Source organism: Prunus dulcis, chromosome 4 (genome assembly GCF_902201215.1).
Source record: "Prunus dulcis chromosome 4, ALMONDv2, whole genome shotgun sequence".
Taxonomy (NCBI): Eukaryota; Viridiplantae; Streptophyta; class Magnoliopsida; order Rosales; family Rosaceae; genus Prunus; species Prunus dulcis.
In genome coordinates this window covers 6,438,242-6,462,050 of record NC_047653.1, presented here as the reverse complement: position 1 = coordinate 6,462,050, position 23,809 = coordinate 6,438,242, and the positions used below count along the sequence as shown (strand labels likewise).

General features: G+C 36.6%; 3 protein-coding genes and 1 pseudogene across 6 annotated transcripts; 1 reads left to right on the top strand and 3 right to left on the bottom strand.

Moving 5' to 3' along the window:
* Positions 1-125: 125 nt before the first annotated feature.
* Positions 126-4,482, bottom strand: LOC117625161 (proteasome subunit alpha type-2-B-like). The gene is made up of 11 exons (XM_034356764.1): positions 4,254-4,482; positions 4,047-4,123; positions 3,425-3,489; positions 3,032-3,078; positions 2,828-2,903; positions 2,601-2,668; positions 2,351-2,420; positions 1,645-1,730; positions 1,022-1,084; positions 644-709; positions 126-501 (listed from the first exon to the last, which is right to left on the bottom strand). Exons 1-11 carry the CDS (start codon positions 4,292-4,294, stop codon positions 453-455), a joined length of 708 nt encoding a protein of 235 aa, XP_034212655.1. The 5' UTR covers positions 4,295-4,482; the 3' UTR covers positions 126-452.
* Positions 4,483-4,584: 102 nt separating this feature from the next.
* On the top strand, positions 4,585-7,970 carry LOC117625696 (proteasome subunit alpha type-5). The gene is made up of 10 exons (XM_034357229.1): positions 4,585-4,710; positions 5,013-5,055; positions 5,178-5,259; positions 5,459-5,539; positions 5,887-6,000; positions 6,074-6,175; positions 6,538-6,596; positions 7,126-7,228; positions 7,499-7,564; positions 7,665-7,970. The coding sequence occupies exons 2-10, from the start codon at positions 5,042-5,044 to the stop codon at positions 7,755-7,757; spliced, it is 714 nt and encodes a 237-aa protein (XP_034213120.1). The 5' UTR covers positions 4,585-4,710; positions 5,013-5,041; the 3' UTR covers positions 7,758-7,970.
* A 592-nt stretch (positions 7,971-8,562) lies between these two features.
* On the bottom strand, positions 8,563-17,882 carry LOC117625835 (peroxisome biogenesis protein 1-like). Of its 4 annotated transcripts, XM_034357406.1 has the most exons (18): positions 17,547-17,876; positions 17,290-17,463; positions 17,082-17,181; positions 16,439-16,930; positions 15,270-16,016; positions 14,445-14,536; positions 14,203-14,276; positions 13,825-14,047; positions 12,970-13,063; positions 12,699-12,853; positions 11,872-12,102; positions 11,215-11,415; positions 10,518-10,643; positions 10,371-10,432; positions 9,881-9,998; positions 9,462-9,746; positions 9,281-9,354; positions 8,563-9,122 (listed from the first exon to the last, which is right to left on the bottom strand). In XM_034357406.1, exons 1-17 carry the CDS (start codon positions 17,739-17,741, stop codon positions 9,316-9,318), a joined length of 3,408 nt encoding a protein of 1,135 aa, XP_034213297.1. In that variant the 5' UTR covers positions 17,742-17,876; the 3' UTR covers positions 8,563-9,122; positions 9,281-9,315. The 4 variants fall into 4 exon arrangements, with proteins under 4 accessions (XP_034213297.1, XP_034213301.1, XP_034213298.1 ...); XM_034357410.1 differs by lacking the exon at positions 17,547-17,876 and having other exon boundaries at positions 17,086-17,181; positions 17,290-17,306; XM_034357407.1 differs by lacking the exons at positions 8,563-9,122; positions 9,281-9,354 and having other exon boundaries at positions 9,622-9,748; positions 9,882-9,998; positions 17,547-17,880.
* Positions 17,883-20,162: 2,280 nt separating this feature from the next.
* On the bottom strand, positions 20,163-21,379 carry LOC117625191 (annotated as a pseudogene).
* Positions 21,380-23,809: the final 2,430 nt, after the last annotated feature.

Here is a 23,809-nt window from a genome sequence, read left to right as displayed (position 1 = left end):
TTGCCATGATACGCTTTTTGAAAATCAAGGCCATTTTTAAGTAGTTCATTCCCAACTATCAGCTATTGGTAATGTCAATGAACTGATGAAGCCTACATTACATTCATCTAATGGCAAGCCAATCCTGGAAATTCCACTTCAAATTCATGCAGTGGGGAGTTGATAGATATAACGAGTCTAGGAATTTCGGGTCCGCTGTAAATGTCTTAATGAAGTTCAAAGCTATTGATAATTTGTCTCAGAATTGTAAGAAAGGTAAGGCTACAAACAAATACAAATGAAATTATGGCACTATGCTGCTTCAGCCCAAGATGTTTGTGATTTGGTTCCTAAAGACTCGCAGCATAGCATCCCATACCAAATCATTTTTGCTGAATATGCAACCATCTCACAACATAAACTGGATTGATTAATTTTTTTGGTTTTTCAAATTTTCTGCAGTAACAGGCACACTACTCCACTTCAGCCAAATAATCTTCAATCTCTGCTGGGGTTAGCACTCTGCAGAAAAGTGAGCATAAAAAGATGATTCCGCCACAAAATACTGGAATAGTTTCAAAATCAGAAATTCATCAAGCAAGGATATTAACTTATAATGAGCAAAGCATTTATTGCCAAAGTAGGAAGTAAAGATGGAGCTTGCCTGAATTTTTTGTCTGTGCCAATTATCCCAATCTCAATATTTTTTCCTGAGATTTGTCCTTCAAATCTGCATCAAATATGAAGCAACTAATCAGACCGCTTACAGAAATACTGAACTTGAAAGTAATAACTGAACGGATTGTTGACTGGCTGGCCAGGAAGCAAGATGAAACTTGCATCACTGAAACAATCATTTTGCATCACTGGCTTGTTCTCATTTTGTCAATCTGATTGACTGAAGGTGAACTCCACACAGCATTTGCCCAAGCAGTAACAAATACTTTATAATGAAGCACAAAAACAATTTTCTTTTTCAAGTTTCTTCCCCTTTCTGACTCCTACATATTATGCATTTATAAAAAAGGTTATGTATATATACCCCTCCTTCAGAGTCAAAATAGCCGTGTGCACAGCATCATCAAGTTCCATATCATTGGTATACCTGAATTATAAAAAAAATAATAATAAGATACACTTCACCTTTGAGAACAACAAACAAAGTGAGACATAAATTTGAATCGTAAATATCAAACATAAATAATTGAGAAATGCCAAATGATCTAAGTGCTAAACTATAGAAATAATAAGACAGAAAAGGACATCCAAGAAAGGGTATCGTGTTAAGTTTCTATTTGAACATATATAAATCATGATTGCTTAAAGGCTTGACGTTACATGATGTTTATGACAACCAGAGAAAATGCCGTCGTTATCTATATTTCTTTAGTTAGCAGGGTTACCTATTGGTTCTCAAACCAGTGATGTCAAATACATAAAACATTATGGCAAGCCAAACTGAGAGCATGTGTGGAAGAATAAGAAATTCTCAGATTAGGCAGAGACAGACCACCTAATAGTATATGTAGAAACAATAAACAATTGTAATGGTAGCCCCAAAGCCCACCTAAATTCTTTTATGAAAGAGTATACAAGGCATGAAGGAAGAGATGTCACTTTAGTCGGTTTAAAATGGACGAAATGTCCAAAACCATGTCTTAGTACCTCTTCTCAAGAAATGTTTTTGCATTTGAGACATTCTTCCCCATTGCAGAGGCTTTCCACGAGAAATATGAACCTGAAGGATCAACCTATAGAGAAATAAATTTAAAAATATCAATATTTGCATATAAGCTTTCATATTATTGTCAACAAAGGGCAGAATACAATTTTTTAAATATTACTAACGCCGGACAGGAATTTCCTTCTCTCCCACCAACTAGAATAGAGTTATGATTAAAACAAACAAAAGTTGTCTGGAAATGATTTAAGAAACAAAAAAAGTTTGAAAAATATATTTATCTGCCAAATGATGCAATCCATTCAACTAGATTCAAATTCAGCTAGTGTTCTTAGGAGAAAAGCTTCAAAATGTGCATGTCCTAAAGGCAAAGCACTGAAGTATAAATTTTCCAGGCAGATAAAAGAGTTTCAGTACGCCAACCAAATTCAGGAGTGCAACCTACTGTATGGAGAGCTGGAAATTATTTGAATGAAGCTTAAGCAAGATTACAGAGAATGCAAAAAACTTTTGTTTAACAAACTTTAACACAACCAAATATTGGGCAGAAGCAAGTTCAGAAGCCAAATATGCTTTAAAAATTTAAATTAATGTTCTTTCCTTAAAAGGCATCATCTCTTGCAACCGGAAACAACAAATAGAGAAATGATTCATAACAATATTTAATAAAACATTGGAGAATGGAAATACCTGGTATAGTTGGGGACCACTGTCATCAAACCCAGCAACCAGCAGAGATACCCCAAAAGGCCTTACACCACTACAAAGAAAAGGGGAGAAAAATACTTCAGTAAATTTAAAAAGCATCGATTAGAGGCCATTGGTTTCATATATGGATCGTAGTCTCAATGTGACGAAACATGGGCCAAGAACTAGTGTATTTGTTTCAGTCCAAAAAGGGAACCACATTTTATATTAACATGGACAGAGTGATAGTTACCCAGATTGAGTGAACTCCTGCATAACAGCCGCAGTTTCCCTCACAAGTTGAGTAACAGGGATTGGTTCCTACAAACATGATAGTTTTATACAAGTTAAGACCTTCACAATATACAAGCACATCTTATTATTCTAGTTTGCAAGAACTTGACAAAGATATGATGAAACTTTGTCACATCACATCTCACAAAGTTATAATCAAATAAGGAGAGAAGAAAAACTCAGTACCTTATATAATCTGTGATATTGTTCTGCCTGCTTCCTGCTTTTTCGAACCAAGACTCGAAAATCAGGACCCATACCACTGCAGGAGAGAAACTAATGGTAAGAAGACTTGCACGCTGAATGAAGATAAAATAATAGATTTATGTACAAGTAACTCAGTACTAAGAAAATAATGGGCTTCAGTACAGGAATCACACAAAAACAAACCTGTAAACAACTCCAATATTTGGTGTCAAACTCTGTATCTTTTTAACCTGACCAAAGAAAATACATACCATCAGAAACCAACATCTTAGAAGGGGAACCATTCAAATCATTCCATAAACATGAGAAACAGTCCTATTTAGAAAAGATGTTGTTCAGAACATAGATATGGTGTGAAGCACTTAAATCTTGTAGGTCCAAAAGTTAGTTAATGCTAAAAGTGATACAAACTCATATCATCATGACTCATTACAAATCCAAGTCTCCAGAAGCTATGCCACTAGGCTCTGGCACATAGTCTCCATTTAACTCAAGCAGATAGAAATTGTAATATAAGATAATATCAAACTAGTTAAATTTAAATAGGGAACTTCACAAGTGATCAAGAGGACTTACAGATGCTTCATCAACCAAGATTGAAGGTAGCTTCTTCTCAGTTGCAATAACAACCCCATTAGCAGCTGCAGTAACCATGTAAACACGCACACAATTATACAGACAGCTATGTCTATGTCTGATATAGAAAGCCCAACTTTTAAATTTCCTTTCATATCACATCAGCAGGTTAAATTCCCACCAAATATTTTCTTACTAGTTCGTTCTAAATATATCTGTATACATTGGTCCGTAACAAAAGTTCCAATGTTTATCATTAAAATTGTCAAAACAAAGATCTAGTTTATCCAAATTGTACCATTATCTCACTTCAACATTGCATCTGAAAACTTCTGAGTAGGTTCTATCCAAATATCAGATCACGCATTTGGGCCTAAAGTAAAACCTGAACTAATTTATCTTAAAATTTTCAGCTCAATCCAATATATAGTTCAAATAAATTAAAAAACCTAGCTTTTCATCCAGATGCCAGATTCTACCAATATTTCAATAATCTTCTGACTGGTTCAGCAAATCAATTAGATTACAAGCACCACTTAGAACAAGCACAAAGAACCCTAGCAGGACTAATCACCCAATGGGTAAGCTTAAAATAAAGCTGACAAAGCACTATGACCATTACCTTTGATCCCCAGAGAGGTTTGGCCCGACCCAACTGCTGTCAAAGCGTGCTCGATCTGCACTAGCTTCCCTGAAGGGCTACTCAGCATATGCCGCAAATAAATCAAAAAGTACAAATACCCAACTAAATTTCTACACCAACGCGCGCACACACATATATATGATGAACCTGGAAATGTGAAGAATAACGATAGAGCGGGAGAGTTACCTGAAAGTGGTGAGAGAAAACGAGTACTGACTGTCTCCCATTGCGTGCTATAGAGAGAAAGACTCAAGCTTTTTTCTGTGTTTCTGAAAAACGGAGAGAGATTTGACGGAAGTTTTGGCGAAAAAACATAAAAGTGGTCTGAAGACCCTGCTTTACTTGTTGGAGAAGAAGGTTTTGGTTTGGTTCATGTTGGGTGGGCTTTCAAATTATTAGGCCGAGAAATTTCAATGGACCTTGATGAGTTTCAGCTTCGTCTTCAACTTTGCATGGGTTTGGCCCAAAACAAAGTTGACCCGACCCGACTCTGTTTAGAGGTTTTTTCTTTTTCTTTTTCTTTTTTCAAGGAGTGGAAGAAAAAGGAAAAACCCTTCTTCTCCAACACGAAAGCATATCATAAATCACCATCTCTCTGCAGAAGGAGCACTCATCGCAGTGAAGCAAATCACATACTAATTCGGTATCTCTCTCTCTCTCTCTCTCTCTCTCTCTCTCTCTCTACATTAACACATGATTAGTTCCGTCTATCTTTACTGAATGGTCACTGAAAGTTGATAGAGAACTGAGTCTCTCTGAAGATTTCTTAGAGTGTTCTGTTTGGGTTGCACGAAATTTCAATTTTGTTTCATAGTATTTGTTTTCTCCCGATCTTTTTCAGTATAGAAGGTACTCGGGTAAAAGTCCTTTCGCTGTTTTACGAGCTAGAGACAGATCTGTCCTTATTCACTGAAACCCATTTCTTGTTTATTTGTGTTGATTCAGATCAATCTCAAAGTTCCAATCAAACCAAGATGTTTCTCACAAGGTGAATTTCATTTCTGAGGAGTTTTCTTAAGTAAATTATATGTCTCAATTATATGCATACACATATTCTTTTTTTACTTCTTTCCTTGTTGATTATTTTTTGGGTATGTGTGTGTTGTGAAGGACTGAGTATGACAGAGGAGTAAACACCTTCTCCCCTGAAGGCAGGTTGTTTCAGGTTGAGTATGCCATTGAGGCCATCAAGGTACGACCTTATTATATCCCACTTTCACTCTTTTTCAGATTCTTAAAAAAAAAAAAAAAGAAAGGAAAAAAAAAAAGCCTCATTTTGCATAAAATGTAGGATTAAGCAGAGTGTCAGTGGCACAAAAATAGCTATTGTTTTAACACATTTTCTCTATATAATTACTGGATATTGAAAGTTGGGTTTTGATGAATTACAGTTGGGTTCGACTGCTATTGGGTTAAAGACAAAAGAGGGTGTTGTGCTTGCTGTGGAAAAACGTATCACTTCGCCTTTGCTGGTATGCAAATTATCTCCTTATGTGAATTCTTTTACTTACCTCTTTGTATTAGTTGATACTGTTATAGCTACAAGTTTAAGCCAAAGTTGTTAGAGGCCTTTTGTCCTAGAACACATGGCACCCTTTTTGTGTATCCTGTGTTTAAGAATCATGCTTAAGTTAGGAGCAATAAAGCCTCTGACTTTATCTCATTTTCAAATTGTATTGGGTCAATCAATTTTTATTTTCCAAATTCTACCTTTTCTTTATCCAGCTCTAACTTGTTTCCATGGATAATATGTTCATGTTTCAAATTTAGACATTTTCAGTTTCACTGATGAATGATATTCTATACTTTTCACCTTCAGGAACCCAGCAGTGTGGAGAAAATTATGGAAATTGATGACCATATAGGATGTGCCATGAGTGGACTGATTGCTGATGCTCGTACACTCGTTGAGCATGCACGCGTTGAAACTCAGGTACTATTCTCATTGGTTTTACAGATTGATATCCTAACCTTTATACTTGTATTCTAACTTCCAATTTTTGCAGAATCATAGGTTCTCCTATGGTGAGCCAATGACTGTGGAATCTACAACACAAGCTCTTTGTGATCTGGCCCTTCGGTTTGGTGAAGGTGATGAAGAGTCCATGGTAATAACCATTTTATTTGGTTTATATGAAAATTTATGTTTATAGTCAAATAATTGAATTTGCTTAGTTTGGAAGAAAAATTTGATATTAAGATTAGTGAAATTGTGCTTATACTTTACCAATACTCCTCATCATTATTGATTTTTCTGTTTATTTCGTAGCAATTCATAATCAAGCACTTTAGGATACCTGTTTTATCTTTGATAAAGAGATGAACCAGGGACATACTGTTCTTTCTTTTTAATATGAGTGAAGCATCTTTTGGCATCTGTTATTAGATCTCTGTTGCATTGTTCCTATATTATCCCTGTGATGTTATATGTTATTGCTATATAATTGGTTTTTTATGTTCTCGTTTGCAGTCTCGACCATTTGGAGTATCTCTTCTAATTGCAGGTCATGATGAGCATGGGCCCAGCTTGTAAGTGATACTTCCTTTTTCTTTTTCTTTTCTTGTTGTGAGATGTGTATAATATGATTGTGTGTGTGAATTACCATTAAAGAGAGAAAGCCTGTGCTTATTTAAAAATGAATCACTAATGAGGCATTTGGCATATATATGTCAATGCAATCCCAAAGAGAGAGTTAAGAAGGATCTTTGCAGTAAGATATCATTTTGACAATCACCATTCCATGTTTTGTTATATTCCTACCATTTATGTATACAAGCAGTATCAGTTCTTTTGTTTGGCTCCAAGTTGAGATGCCTGTGCCTTTTCTTTTAGCTTGATGTAAGCAGGAGAGCACATTGTAGACCTTTGTAATGCTACAATGGTTTTGTTTCTTAGGGATATGTAGTTTTATGTAGTATTGTTGATCTATGTAAACATTAATAAGTTATACTCTCTTTCTTTTTCTTTTTTTTCTAAAGTTTACTTCCAAATTCTTGCTGCTTCTGTTTTGTATGTTCTTGTCTCTTTGACCCAGGAAAGAAAACTTCTGTTATGCAGGTACTATACTGATCCATCTGGCACATTTTGGCAATGCAATGCAAAAGCTATTGGTTCAGGTTCAGAAGGTGCAGACAGCTCTCTGCAAGAGCAATACAACAAGGTATCTCTGCTTGTTATAACTTATTCGTTTTCTTATTTGTGTACATATTCTACCAAGTCGCCTTATAAGTTACGGAGCATGAAATGCTGAAGTGGTTAGCCATATGTTTAAGATGAATTTGCTTGTACGCATGATTGAAGTCATCCTTCTAGGACGAAGCCATTTTACTTTTTTGACAATTTTCTGGTGGAATCAAGTTATGGAAATGCTTTCTGCTTCATGCTTTTTCAACCATATAAATCAGTATTTTCATTTGATGACGGGTTTCAGGAATTGACTCTTCAAGAAGCTGAGACAATTGCTCTGTCTATTCTTAAGCAAGTTATGGAAGAAAAGGTGAACCTTTATAATTGATATGGATTTTGACCTATTTTAGTGTTTACATATGTCTAGTTTGCATAGGGTTACTTTAATTGACCTATTTTACTGTTTGCAGGTGACTCCCAATAATGTTGATATCGCAAAGGTTGCTCCAACATACCATCTGTATACCCCTTCTGAGGTGGAGGCTGTCATTAGTCGCCTATAAGCTCTCGTTTTAATCCGAATTGAATTTGTTTCTGTATTTGTTAAGTTACAGAAAAGGATTTCGGATTTGTTTATGGTTGATGATTTTGACCAGTAAGCCAAGAATATTATCATCCGACTTTGATGAGCAGATGCCATCCTGTGCTCTAATGAAAGATTTCATGTGAACTGATGAAAATTTTGCAGTCATTTTGTTTGGCGCACAATTCTCCCATTATCTTCTAGAGTGGTGGCATGTTGTGTTTAATGCAGGCTGTTTACCCAATGGTGGTTAGTTGGCAGTGCAATTTTAGTGCCTTTTATTTGACATTGTCATCCATTGCAGTTCATGTTTTAATTGAATGTTAGCAATATGAGAATGAAGAAAATTGGTGTAGGTTTTCCACGTTGGAATTTATAAATATATAAAGACAAAATACAAAAAGTAAACCCATCGACCTAGTAAATTAAGACAGAAAATGGAATTTATAAATACATAAAAATAAAACAATTATATTTTAAAAAAAAATCAAGAAAATCAAAATTGAATGAAGACCGAAAAAGTGAAAAGGAATTATAATCTTTTGCACAGGCGTGGTTCCAATCAGGAGCATCCCCGTCATCATCATCACCATCAAGCTACACGTTCCCGATCATCAAGGAGACAGAAGAACAGGGAACCTGGAAGCGGAACTGATTTTTTTTTTTTTTTTTCTTTCTAGAAAATGAAATCTGTTCAGCTTCATGGCCAGTTGAAGTTTCATTGGATCCACTTGAACTTTGGTTCTTTAGTGATTTATGAAATTTGTTTGAGATGATAAACAAAATATCTCAATTATCAACGCTTATCATTAATATTAACTTTCATAATATAAATAAATATTATTTACAGTACTAACAAATATATTCAGCATCAAACTAATTGGTCTGATATTGCAGAGATCTTATCTCACCCCCTCTCAAGACTCAACTATCCTTAGAATTAGAAGCTCAAAATTGTATGCTTCCCTTCTAAATTTCTAATGACAGGAAATTAATCCCAACTAAATTTCAAAATTGAGCTCTATTCTTTGTGTCCAGGTCCAGGAATGGCAATTACTGTCCCCATTGGTCTCTTTCTGTATACTATATATCCAAGAACAAAATCATTGGATTCTTCTTTTTATTGAATTAAAACTTCAAGTGAAGTTGTCATTTCCTTTGCCTCCAGCCCTACTCGGGGTGTATAACTAGTGCCGCTATATACGTATTCTATGGTGCACATCGCAGACATACGCTTCTTTGGCAAGATGATCCGCAACAACATCAGCCTTGCGGCATAAACGCAAAGCTACATTTGAAGTATTGCCGAAGAACTGGTGGAGAAATCTTTCAAAATTTTGATTTCCTGCATGATAGGAAATAAGAACCATGTAATTCAATTTCAAACTCAAACAAACTACTAGAACACGTCAAAATAAAAGATCCAGGCAAGTCAGTTTTGTGGGAAGAACAGTAGAGTTCATTTTGAAAATTAATTACAAGGTGTCTCTTATCTTGCTCTACCTGAAGAACAAAAGGCCATCAAGTTCAGTCATATCTCATGCTAGGGTTGCCCTCTTTCCCTTTGCATCTCTTGACTGCAAAACCGTTATTTGTTAGTCACAACGTAAATTTTACTTTGAAGATATACTTCTCAAATAACAAATGAGCCTACTGCAAGCACATAAAGAAAAGAGAGAGAGACCTGTGCAGCAACAGATCTTTTTGAATCCAAGAACTCGCCGTAAATGCCATACAATCTTTTCTTCTCAGCTTCGGAAACAGATGGCCTTGCCCTGGAAGCAGTAGACTTCAAGAGAACATCATTAATAACTGGCTTTTTCCCCGGATCATTGGTATCTAAACCAGCCAGAATTTCATGCACTGCTGCAAGCTGAGCATCTGAGAGAAGAGCTTGAAGGTCAGCCCCACTAAATCCCTCAGTCATATAAGCTATGGCTCTTAAATCCACGTCACCATCCAGTGGCAGCTGAAGCAGTTGACCAAAAAAAAAAAAAAAAAAAAAAAAAAAAAAAAAAGGGGAGGATAACAATTAAACAAATTGCAAAATAGCTAAATACAAGTGTAAATCATATGCTTTGATTAGATAATTTCATTTCTAACCTTTTTTGAAAGGACCGTCAAAATATCCAACCTTTCACCCAGAGATGGAAAATCACAAAATAGAAGGCGATCTAGCCTACCAGGTCTCAACAGTGCAGCATCAAGTAAATCTGGTCTACTGCTTGCCATGAAAATGCAGTCATTTTTCATTAGACAAGTGGTATATACTCAGTAAAGACAAGAAAATATGATTGAAACAATCTATAAACAGGACCTATGTCTGCATAGGAGCAACACTGTTGACAAAAGATGGAGGCAATTTGCACAAGCTTCACTGTCTTGTTCTAGTATGTTATAGCATTCATGCATGGGTCATAGCTACAAATAATAAAATTACAATCGCTACCTTTAATTTCTATAGGAAATTTAACTGACCACCATGAGTGAGTACTTTGGACAAATCTATTTTCTGACCTAGAAACTGATATCAGAAATTCAGCACTTATAAATGAATCTAAAAATAAAACAATTACTCTGAAGAGAATCTAACCTTGTTGCAGCAAACACAAAAACACCAGTCAAAACTTCAACACCATCCAATTCAGTCAGAAACTGTGAGAAAGCAATATACTAGGATAAGAGAATCAACTATGAAGAGGGGAAGAAGATAAATTGGGGCAAGAAAACAAGAGAGGACCTGATTGACAACACGATCAGTTACTCCAGTATTGTCATGTCCTCTTTTGGGGGCTATAGAATCAAATTCGTCAAAAAAGAGAAGGCATGGTGCTGCAGCAGCAGCTTTGGTGAATATATCCCGGACCTAGACGTCAGCATCAACCAATGTGCATTACACCACACAGAAGATTGTTCTAAAATAAAACGTATAAGGAACCACTACACATTTTCTATCTTCCCCCTGAAACATTAACGTATCTGTTGTGGAGCCGGTTATTTAACTCTAAGAAGAAATATACCTCTCATTTTTCACATGATTATGTAAGAATTTCACATCATATTATAGAACAATAAAATCAACTTGAAATCTAAAGACTTTGGACAGAATAGTCAGACACTTTCTGTAGCCAAGTTCACCGAGTACCAATGAAAATAATCATTGATCATCGGCTCATATATCTCCAAAAATATTTTTTTGACAATGCTAGTCTGAATTCCTACTCCACACAATTTTTTCACGTTACTTGATCACTAAGCTGCAGAAACACAAAAGAAAAGGTGTATGCAACATAATTTCACAAAACAACTGACGCACAATTCAATGGATTGAGAATCAGGTAGAGGCAAAGACTGATACATTATGTAAATAAATGTAGTATAGAGTCTACTAGAAATCAATGCAAAAGGAATGTGTACATGAATAATTCACCACTTACAGCTTGCTCTGAAGCACCAATATATTTATTCAACAGCTCAGGTCCTTTGACTGATATAAATCGTAGTGAACAGGCTGCAGCAGCAGAACCAACTATATGTGTCTTTCCACAGCCAGGAGGCCCATACAATAGAACATTGGACCGCAACCTTAAAGGAGCTTTTGCAAAGATCATTGGGAATTTTGAAGGCAATTCAATCATCTGATATTGATAATAGGAATTGAAAATAGAGATAGAACAATTAGATTACAAAAACAGAAAGACAAGTACTGAAACAAATGAATTATATTACATCATGGAAAGTAAGATATGACAGCAGTACAAAATATCAAACCAATTTTACTAAACATCAACAGGCTAATAAAAAAAAAAATTATTCTCATGGTCGAACAACTTTGATTGAAATCAATTAAGTGGAGCCAAACCATCTTTGGATTCATTGAAACTGTAGATAATCATACAGCTGAGGAGACAATGTAATATAATGAAACAGAGAAAGAAAAACGAAAAAATGGCAGAGACAAGACAAAAGAAAATAAGAGTAAAAAAACTCTACCTTCAATAAGCAGCAAATCAGTGATTAAAGGCAGCATGAGAAGTGAAAAACGCTGATATAGATGATTTCCCAAAACAAAAACTGAATTGATAAAATTATACCTCTTTAATTGCATTGCGAATGTCAACAAGACCACCAACGTCGTCCCACCCAGTCCGACCACCTTCAGGAGCAGATTTAGTGACGTCGCGCATGGCAACCGGAAGGAAATCGTGCATTGCCCGAGAGAAATCATCCCTTATTAAAGTGGGATTTTCACTTTTGTCAAAAGCAAAATGATAAGGCATAAAACGACCTATGGCAGCATGAACAGCTCTATCGACCAAGATTTCCTGCAACGGCAAGATTGTTAAGATAGTCCAACCAAAACAAAATCTAACACATACACCAGAAAAGACTTTAACAGTTCTCAATGATCAGATTACCTACAAAAACATTCTCAATTTGAAACTACCACAAGCCGCAAAATTCATGCTTAAGGCACTGAAAGCATTCTCTTTTGTGCCCATCAAAAGTAAAAACTTAAAGGGGAAAGACACAATGCATTGAAGCAGAGATGATCAGATCTCTGCATTCATTTGTACTTGTATGCAGGTAGCACTCTCCCAAACTATTCCAAACATTCTAACTTTAAATAACAATATATATGTTGGAGACCTGGACAGTCAGGATTATAATCGCACTTTCCAACGGAGTTTATTAGTTTTCAAGAGAAGAGAGAAGATTGTCAACATTATCCACTGTCATCACCTCCATAAGCAGTCTTTTATCTAGAGCACATAATTTAAAGTTCTGAAGGCTGGAAGAATAAGGATGCAATAGTGGACTAATAACAGCCCATACAGCATATAAAGATGAATTTCATGAATGTAATAATATTTGTGCAACTTCTACCCTCCAAGGTGTAATGTAGAAACATGAAGAATACCAGATCATATGAATCATAGCCATCGCATTTTGAGGCTACATCTTGTAAGATATCATCAGAACATTGTAAGCAACGTCTCTGAATTTCATGCTTCAAAATGGCTTCACGTTGTGAGGCAGCAGGAGCAGGCAATTGCACATGAAAGTCGAACCTTCCTGATAATGAAAAAAGTCAAAAAAATATAGCATTCAAATGTTTTAATTAAAGAAGCAGACAAATCTCTATGATTCAGTATAATGCATTTCTCATTCTATATTCAGAAAGAACAAACCTGAAGAGCTCAATGATTGCGGTATACTCTCTAAAGACTTTACCGAAGCTATGAATGCAAGGGGACCAATTCCACACGAGCTCTTCCTTTTTTCCTGTTCAGAGTCCCAGTAGATTTGTTAGCTGACTAAAGGACATAAACCCATCTAATGATGGTATGAAATTGAAAGGTTAGCTTGTTGCATTTTATCATTTATAGCTGGTACAATAGATTAAAAGTATTTGACCCCCTACAAAAATTAAGAGCAATTCAGGCATTATGACAACAAGACAGCATAGGCTAAATTTTATGCTAATATGAAGTAGCCAAGGTCTGATTGAGCAACACATATTTTAATAAAGAAGGGATTTAAAGGAAATTTAAGATATAAATGCCCAATGGACTGCCAGTATACTGGGATGAGAGATTGAGCATTTACTGATTCTGCTCAAGTTTTTCCCTATTTTTAGCTCAAGCGGTACAGAGATTTCAGGGTCATAATTCCATAAGATTAGGGACTTTTTAGTTGAATAAATATATAAGACTCATTATTCAATCTACTAGCTCTGTTGCAAATTAGCATAGCATTCCAGGAGACAAATAAATGACAGAATTTCTATAAACTCTTTACAAGTTTGAAAGAACTATTTCTACAAATACAATTTGGTCCCAACAAGAATAACTTGAACTTGAAATAAGGTTCATTTATTCATTGCAGTGCCAAACAAATTATATTTTACTATTCTGGCATACTAAATCAATTGTAGTACCATGTCACAACAATCATTTATGTATTCTAGAAAATTAATAGATAAACATATCATTCTAGCATCAGCGTCATTGCTTACATCCTAGGAACCTTCACAAAAATCTTACCCAATATTCATCCATAATGTCGTTGAGAAATTCTGTCAGAGCAAGAACAGAGGTTGAAGTTTGAGATCCTTCTGAGTCTGAAGAGGATGAAACAATGCTATCAAGATCATCAAGAATTACAAGAGATGGAGCATGATCTAAAGCCTCAGACATATAGCTTGAAAGTGCTTGGCGAATGGTCAAGGCCTTTTCCATGGCAAGTTGTGAACAAGACACAAAAACTCTGCAAAGGCAAAAATAGGGCATTACAGTACATGCATATTTTACCATCATGATGCACTAAGTTGAAAATTTAAATGAAAATTCATTTCGGGTTACTTTTCAATAATTCAATGACCAAATGAAAAACAAAGGAAATTCGTCAAGATAACAACATACACATGTGCTAAGATGTCTTTATCTTCTTCGAGACACTTTGCAACAGTTCTTGCTAATAATGTCTTTCCAGAACCCTAATAGGAGAAATGGGAAGAAGAGGAAAAAACAATATCAAGTATTTGAAAGACAAACAAACAAACAAAACACTGTGTTGATAGATAGAAACCGCAAAATATGTCATTTAACTTCAAAAATTGCATCACCCAATGGAAAAACCAAATTTCAAAAGATGATGCACTCACAGGAGGTCCATATATCAGAACATGTCCAGGGAGAGGAAGATCGTGTGAACTGAACCATGCCCCAGAAGCAGGAGTTAACAACACCAACATTCCTACATTGGAAAACAGCATGTATTAGGGAACAGCAAGGAATCATTTAAAGTGAGAGGGGAAATATACTGAAAAACTAGTAGGATGTCAATTTCAGAGGATATGAAAAAAGACTGGTTTTTTATTTGCAAGTTAAGAAAATCAAAAGTTTCCTTTTTCTTTGTAACTCCTAACTGTCCACCCTGAGATATTGCCATATTTTAACTGAAAATGACAAGAAGACAAAATACATGCCTCTAACTCAACCATTTCAGTCTTCTCAGTCTTGTATGTGTGCATTATGGTAGTTAAACTCCAATCCTCCTTTACTACTCAACCAATACTTTCAATAGTAAACCAATACTTTTGTAAGACAACCAGTAGATTACTGATTGCTTATTCAAAAATCAAAAGTAAAATTGTTCTATTTTTTCTTATCCATAGTCTAGTTTAAATATCAGAATCATTCATCAAAATATTCTTCTCCCAGAACAGCCAGAGCATCCACCTTGAGATAAAGACAGCAATGAAAACAAAACATAGCAGTTTTCTAAAATCTCAAACACTACTCATTCATGTCCTTATTGTTGAGTGTCCGTCTATTTGTGTATTCCCTTGTGTTTCCATCCACAGCTACACTAAACCAACATAGGCTACCACAGTGTACTTCCCATAGACCATCAAAATTATATGTAAATAAGAGTTGGTTAGGTGTCAGAAGTGGAAACAGCTTCACGAGGAACTACAAATACCTACTATTTAAAACGTCAGAAGCAATTGTCCCCATCCAGCTCAAGGATGATACATCAGCAGGGACATCTTTTTCAGACATTCTCTCTCTTACTGAGTAAAAAGACACAGGATCACCCTCCTTCAGCTTTATAATTGTCTCTAGACCTCCAAGATTATTGTTGTCTTTGTTTCTTTCATCAAATACAAGCTCATATGCATTTCCAGCATGTTGAGATTCCTTGGAAAATGTCAATACATATAAGATTTCAACTGGTAGTTCAGCATTCTCATTTTTGTTTTCGAGGCAGCCACTTGATGATTCATGTACCTTCTCCTCAATCCCAGATTTCTGTCCTTTCACTTCAAAGTGAAGTATAGTTTCATTTCCCAAAACCAAGGAATTAATTTCTTCTCCTGCATTGGAAGCAATAGCATCAAGTTGTGCAAGGATCCATGCTTTAACAAGACTTTCTACTCCCTTTCCCTCCTCAGACTTCTGATTAGCCCCTTCATCCTCTTTGCAAGAAGATTCATATGAAAAAGCATCAACCACTTTGTCATGGGTTGACCAATCAGTGACATCTATGTAGGTGCTTGAGCCGGTCGTTAGAAGCATGTTTTTCTTCTTACGAATTTTATGCCTATCGAGAACTTCTATACCATTTCTTTCAACAGCTTTGTCCTTCCCAAATATCTTAAAGTGGCAAGGAGAAAGTGACAATAGGGGAATGTCAGTCTTCAAAATACCATTGCATCCCTTTAAATAAACCCCTGCAGGCATGAGAGCAATCTCATTAAAACAACCAGCTTCTTCAATGAAAGGTTATAAATGATTTCATTGTGAAACATAAGACTATTAACGGTAGGATAACTTGTGTTTCTCTGTTCTTATTCAGCAGATGCCATGGCCAATTTAAAGAGGGAGACATGGAAAATCCACAAGAATTCACCCAACTCTTGTGATTGATTGTGGAAGAAACAGTGTCATAAGGCACATGAATGTATAATTAGAAAATTAAATTTGCGGCTAAAGGAGCAAGAACAATCCAAACTCTAGATGGCGTTCCAAAAGAATATTTCATTTTAAAAATAAGATCCAGATGTAAATTCCAGTGAACATCTTTTGAGTCTATATTTCTAAATGCATTATAGTTAAATTGTACTCTATTCAACACTGGGTAGAACTTACGCACATGAATGCAGACGAGCTCTCAAATAAAGACGAAGAGACTGGGCAACCATTACATGCCCTTTAGCCACTGAATCAGAAATCAACAGCCGAACAATTGTTTCACGATTATCCTTCTTGTCATTTGAAATTCCATTGTTGGATTCTTTTGGAGTTGAACTGCTTCTTGTTCTCAAACCATCATTTTCCGAATTTTTCATGCTCTCTTTTGGTGATAATCTTGGCACAACAGCTACTAACTGAAGAGAGTTTAAGGAGAACATTTTTGCTGTTTCTGGGTGAATCATAGCAACAGAAGTGAGAACAACTCCAAGCTCAACACCTTTGACATAACCACTTTTGTGAACTAGTCTCCTGTCTGGATCTTGAATGCGCAGTAGTGCCTTTGAAATATGGCGCTTTCCATTAGAAGCAAGAGTGGATGAATCTCCATGTGAGTTGACAGTCTTGCGTCTCTTTGGAGCAACTGCAACTTCAGTCCCTGGAACCAGTTGCACTGGTAATAACCCACAAGTCAAAACATAATTCTGATAGACTAAGATATCATCATAGAGCACAAGTTATAAATCCCAGCTCATCGAGTTCTAAATTCTAACACTGAAAATTAATTGAATAACTGAATCAGGACGGAGAATACAGCTTCTTACCCACCGATTTCCTGGGGAAGGTTGAAACAACAAGAAATGTAATGGTAGTGCGGCCGTGCAACCACAGAGGAAATCTCATTGCTTCATGGACAATCCTCACCTGCATTTATCAAAGTTACGATACACTGATACACTGATAGACTGATGCACATATACAGAAAGATTATATACAACCACAAAGACCTTGAATTGACAACACTTGGAGCACCTGATTCAATATAGCAGCCTCTGCAAGCTCAGAATTAAGTTCCAAAACCTCCCAATCATCCTCCGTAGAAGGCTCAATTGTGACCAGAGTAGCCTTCGTCACATTCGAAAGAGCACGAACTTGAACCCTAGCATGACCTGGCAACGAAATGCAATCCCCAAATTGCTGAGCAACCTGCAATGCATCGACACAATCAATCACTGAAAAATTTCATAGCTTTCCTCAGCTGAAGCAGAAAAATTGAAAATTGAGCTTACCTCAATGGCTTGAGAAGTGGAAGTGGCGCCGGACCAAGCGACATTCCAGCGGCTGTCGTTTGAGGAGGAGCGAAGCTCCAGAGCGAGAACATGAGGGAGGGAGGACGACGAGGACTGGAGGGTTTGGATTAGGGCCAGAGGAAGAGAGACGTAACAGTTCTCTATGCCCCCAACTAACCTAACCTCAAACTCCATTGCCGAAGAGACTCAGAGTCAGAGAGAGATAAGAGGCTAGTTTTAGAAAGAAGATAAAGAAGCAAGCTTGACTGGGTGAGCGCAGCGCCGCAAAACGTCGTCTCTCCCGAGCCGTTCTCGAATTTAGTAACGCTTACGTCATCCTCCCTTCAAATTATCCCAACTTGCGTTTTTTTTTTTTTTTTGGGGTGCAATTTGCAACGTACAAAATAAAATCGTATAGCCGCGCGCGGCTATACTTGTTTAATATATTCGAATATTTAAATAGTTCAGCCGTCCGGCTACACAAATTTTTAAAAAATAGTACAGCCCGGCTATACTTTCTCAGCATATTCCAATATTTAGTTAGTATAGCCGCTCGGCTATACTTTTTTTATTCTTTTTTAAATTAATATAGCCGCGCGGCTGTACTCTTTTCCTCTAGAGAATTCCCCCTCTCTTCCTCTCTCCATTTCCTCTCGTTCTTCTGTCTTCGTTGTAGCTAAAACAAGCTGCCAGATTAAGTAGTACCATGTTATAATATGATAAAACACATATTATTAAGACTCAAACCATCTCTGGAAATTTATCAAAATTACTGCAAGCCTCTTTAAATATTTGAATTATGTTTTGTTGCTTCAATCGCAGTTCTTTCCCCTATAATACAAAATAAAGTGAAAAGGGAAACAAACTAAGCAATAAAATGAGAATATCTATGAGTCATCCACATAGAAACTAGGTAACTGAGTTGATGACTTTTCTCCAAACGTGTAAGAGAGTACATTCACTCATAAACATGCAGATAAAACAAAGAACAATAATGATAAAACCATGTTTCTTTTCTTCAAAATTCCAAATGAGTAAACATGATTTCCAACATAATGCTGGAAAAGAAAGAAACCATCATGTACCAAACTCAAACTTTTTAAATGTTTACATGGTGGATATAGAAACGCAGCGAAATAACAGCATGATTAATATTATACTCCAAAATCCTAAAGTTTGAGAGTTCAAGCTATCCGTATAATTCTTATACAAAATATGTTGATAAACTGTCCCAGCACATCTATAAAAACCTTAATGATAGGCACAATGGAAAATCTTCATCTCATTGAAACACGTATAGCCGTGCGGCTATACGACGGTTTTTATTACTGAAAAACGTATAGCCGCGTGGATAGACTTGGGTTATTTTTTATTATAAAAAAATAGAGTGCCTCCGGGCAGCTATACTATTTTTGACTTGACAAAATGTGCACTTAGTGCCAGGCAGGTCCCCTTTTTAAAAGAATTAGTATAGCCGTACGGCTATACTTGAATCCTTATATTATATAAATGGTATAGCCGATTGGCTATTCTACGGTTTTTATTATAAAAAATTGTATAGCCAAACGGCTATACCGTTTTGACACGTGGCTACACAGGCGCAAGTCTCCATCGGTGGTCCTTTTTTAATTATAAATAGTAGTATAGCCGCGCGGCTATACTGAGGGTTTTAAAATAAAACTAGTTTTAAATTAAAATAGTATAGCCGCACGGCTATACTATTTTTGACACGTGACGAAGTGGCTCTAGAGCCAGCGGGCATTATGCATAGTATAGCCGCGCGGCTATACTCAGATTGTTATATAATAAAAATAGTGTAGCCGCTTGGCTATACTTGTTTGACACGTGGCGAGGCGGCGCTTGCGCCTGGGCGGGTCCTTTTTTTATTTATTTTTAAAAAATTATAGCCGCCCGGCGATACTCGGCGTTTTGGTTTTATTAAAAAGGTATAGCTGCACGAGCAAAGTATGGGTTTTTATTATTAAAAACGTATAGCCGCTCGGCTATACTCTGGATTTTTTATTTATTTTTTATTTGGGAGAGTACAGCCAGTTTCTGCTTGAGCGTATCATCTTTTGATACAATACAATACAATACATATTCAAAATATATTATAAATAAGCAATAAATAACTGCATTAAGAAGAAACAAGCAAACCTTCACGAACGGTTTCCAGGGTACAATACACTACTTATATTTTCTGGTTTCTGTCTAGAAGCAACAGCATTCATGTAATCTCCAGTATTATAAGCTTCCTGCATGTGGGGATCATTGCATATAAGAATTAGTCTCACCTAAAACTTATAGGAGGCAAGAGATGGATTCTGTGGGATTTCCGTGGGATATTGATTAAAAAAGCATTTCTTGAAATGCATATAATGTTTAATGTCAGTAAAAGACACAGAAAAATATTTAAAACAAATTAAGCACAACTTTGTATTAACTGTTTCTAAAAGAAAATATAATGTGTGAGAAACAGGCAAATTATCTACTCACAGGGGTGAAACACAACTCCCGGATTCCACAGGATGAATAATTTTGGGTACAGTATCAACAACGTCAGGAGAAGTGCTTTTGGGGAAGGCAAATAGAAGCAAACCACTCTTTGTTAACGAGCTAAAGAAGAGGACTTGTGTCTCCTTCCCCATCCACCTTCGCAGGAGACAAAGGAGGACCCTTTTGAAGATCATCTGTCATTGCCATTATGATTACAATCAAGTGATGTCACAAAACAGAAGCTCACTATCTAATTGCATATGAAGTAAAAGTAAAAGCGATACCATTAGTGTCCTCAGAGTTAGCAGTAGCCTCCTCGCCATCTGTATTCTCTTTGGAAAGCTCCCTTCTTTTAGAAACGGCTTCTTCTTCTGAACTGCAACTATTAAGGCACTGAACATACTGAAAACATAGACATAGAAACAAATTGTTATAAAAGACTACTGATTTCAGCTAAAAGCTGGCTAGTATAAAGTTATAAACTTTTCTTTTATGTACATATAGCAAAAGCATTAATAATGAAGCATTAATAATTGATACGAGAACAGTAGGATAAGATGTTAACAACAGGTGTCACTTTTAATTTAAGGAAATGGGTTCCAAAACAGAAGAGAAAGCAACTAGAGATTGGGAACCAAAATAGGAAGCACAGGACATCACCCGCAATCTTCCTAAAATTCTCTCTCCTTTGCTCATCACCTCACTGAGCTTCCTCTGTTCCTTTTGCAAGAATCAATGGCGGTGGCAGGTGATAAGGGCATTTGGACATCCAGGAAGTACACCTCATCCCAAAAGAATATCCCGTGATCATGAAGATGCGTATAATCGTCTCCTTGGTCAGCTTCCATGTCCAAAGTTGGATCAACCCGTCAAGCTTTCTACGAGCTTCCCTCGCCAATACCTCATCCTGCTTCAAAAACATTACCAGCTCCTCATCCTCAGCGGCTCTGCTTCAGCTGCAGCAGCATACCCTGCGCTTTGGAGGTATTCAGCTCGAAAATACTTTGTCCAGAAGTCTTTTTCTGTCGTCTTGCTGGGGAGCAAGAAACGCCTGGTGAACAGATGGTTTCAGGGCAAAAATCTGATACTTTATCTCGGGAGTCAAAACTAAAAGTAACCTTGTTCGTCCTGCCATCCGTCATGGGTTTGGTGTCCATTATCATTGAGCTTTTAAAACCAACCCGTAGCTTCGGCTTCGGGTTGCTATCTCCATAATCGCCAAACTTCTTCCTAGCTGCCCAGAACTCAGCTTCTGTCAAGACACCACCACTAATTACATACTGCACATGAAGCTTCTCCAATTCACTGTCTTCTTGTAATAGCTTCATACGGTGCATTATTTCTGTTGTACTGATTTAGGCCAATTACCCCTAGCAATGTATACAAACTCATATAAAAGGCCTTGCTTATCGGGGCTTCCCCTTCGAAGTCCTCATTGAGATTTGGGCTGGTTGCGGTTCAAGTGCGTGTGCAGGCAATGGTGTTCCACGTTTCAAGAAGCCAAGTTCATTGCAAAACATAGGGTTCGGGCCAGCACTCTGCGACTTCCTCATCGATACAAATGGAATTTTTATTCTTTAGTCGATCATAACGATGAAAATTTCGAGCTTATCAACGATTCTTGTGGCTTCTTTTTGGAGCAGTGTCCTGGTTCTAAAGTTCTCTGTATCAGGATTTTTGCAATGCACCAAGTACTCTACTTGCCATATCAATTGTGTGAACCCAGCACAGTGGGTTTTGTTTTCAATTTATCGACTGGTGAGTGTAAAGTGGGGTGTTCTTGGCAAGAATGACTCAGGTTTTAAAGTTCTAACAGTTGGAAGTGATTGCCAATGGAGACACCTGAAGCTCCCCCACCAAAATAAAACCAACAGGTAGGACGCATCGTTTACAACCAAACCAAACTGAAGGGGCCGCTCGGTGGACACTATTATTAGAGATCGACAAGATTCGTTCCTAGAAGTTCAGTCTCTTGATCTTTGGACTGAATGCTTCTTCACTACTAGACTGCCCCATGGAGTTTTCGGAGACTTGAAAAAAGTTTTTGTTTTCCCTTGGAACCACCGTCTGGCTGTTGGTGAGATAATAGAGGAAGCCCTTGATGTATTGGTATTAGAAGACTTCAAGGAGCATAAATAAGATCGTAGTTCCCTTGAAATTTTTACAGGACAATCCAAGTTTGAAGAATCAAATTTTGTCAGTCAGGGTTATTTTTGTTAAACTTGAGTTGCGGGGAGTGGAAAGTCTTCTTTTGTATGATATGAAAACGGAGACAATTACATGGATCGCAAATGGGCTCGGGAATGAACCCAATTTACTGACTGGCAAGCAACACTTTGCTCCTCTTAATCACTTGATCTACAAGCCCTTTGTATTGTTGCGAGTTGTCCCACGGTAGTAGTTGATATCCACAAGATACAAGATAAGTGACTCTATATTTATCTTGGTATCCCACGGTAGACTGCTCTCAAACTCTTATTTCAAAAAACAAGACCCATTCCTTCTCATGGGTATTGTAGAATGTTGTGTCGTCTATGTTGACATTGGTTAATAGAAGCAAAAGATATCAACAATGAAAATAGTGATCCCCAAAATTCAAAAATTTATTGGCGAGACATAAGCAAATCATAATCCATACAATATCAACCGCATAAGAGGATTCAATTCAACCAAACCAAAAGTGTCCGTTCCACCATCATGAACAAGTCTAAGTGATCCATAGATTGTGATTGTTGATCAACTTCCTTTTTTCTTTTCCTTTTTTTGGTCTCAAATTTTAATTTATCAACATTTGTTTATTTTAATTTATGTCCTTAAAAAAAATAATAATAATAATTTATGTCAAAAATTTAATGGAACACCTCCTCCTATCCCATGTAGGATTATTTTCGGATTATAGTTTCATATTCCAAGTAGGATATTGATTACTCTGCTACTTCTCACAAAATTAGATCTGTATACATACCTTCTCCTCTCCATCCCAGTGTATTTGCTATATGTTTTCTAGGTTATGGATTCTTTTGAGGAAGAAAATCAATCAAAGATGGCCAGTGAGCAATATTATATGTCGTTACATCCTGAAGTTCGATTTCAACCCAAAGATGAAGAACTGATTACACATTTCTTGAAGAGAAAAATCTCCGGCGATCCTCTCCCAATTAACATAATCATTGACGAATTGTCCTTCTATGAATACAGTCCTATCCAACTCTCACGTAAAATTTCTTTCGTTTCTTTCCGGTTGTTTTTTTTTTTTTGGTAGACTTCAAATTATGAGATAGCATTTTTGTTTTTCGTTCACAGAGATGTATGCGTTTGCAAACCAGAAAGAGATGTATTTCTTCACTCCAGTCGAACGGAAATTTACAGACTCTACTTTGCCACGACGCAAAGCTCGTAATGGGTATTGGATACCAACTAGTAAATATGAAAACATTGAACAAGGTACTCAGATAATTGGAGTGAAAAAGTCATTACGATTTTTTGCTGGGCGTCATAGGAACGCTTCAACAAAAACCAACTGGACTATGTTAGAGTATATAGCTGGGGGAACGGCAGCAGTATCACAAAGCCCTTATTTTGTGAGTAACTTTTTTCCTCACCCCTAGTCCTAAACTATTTATGAAAGCACTTCTGCTGATAAGCGTTTTTACTAGAAGCGCCATTACACACCTAATGTTCATTATGATGTCACACGTGTTTTACAATATTTCTCCTCACTTCACTTCAATATGCATGTATGATTAACTATATGCTTTTAATTCTAC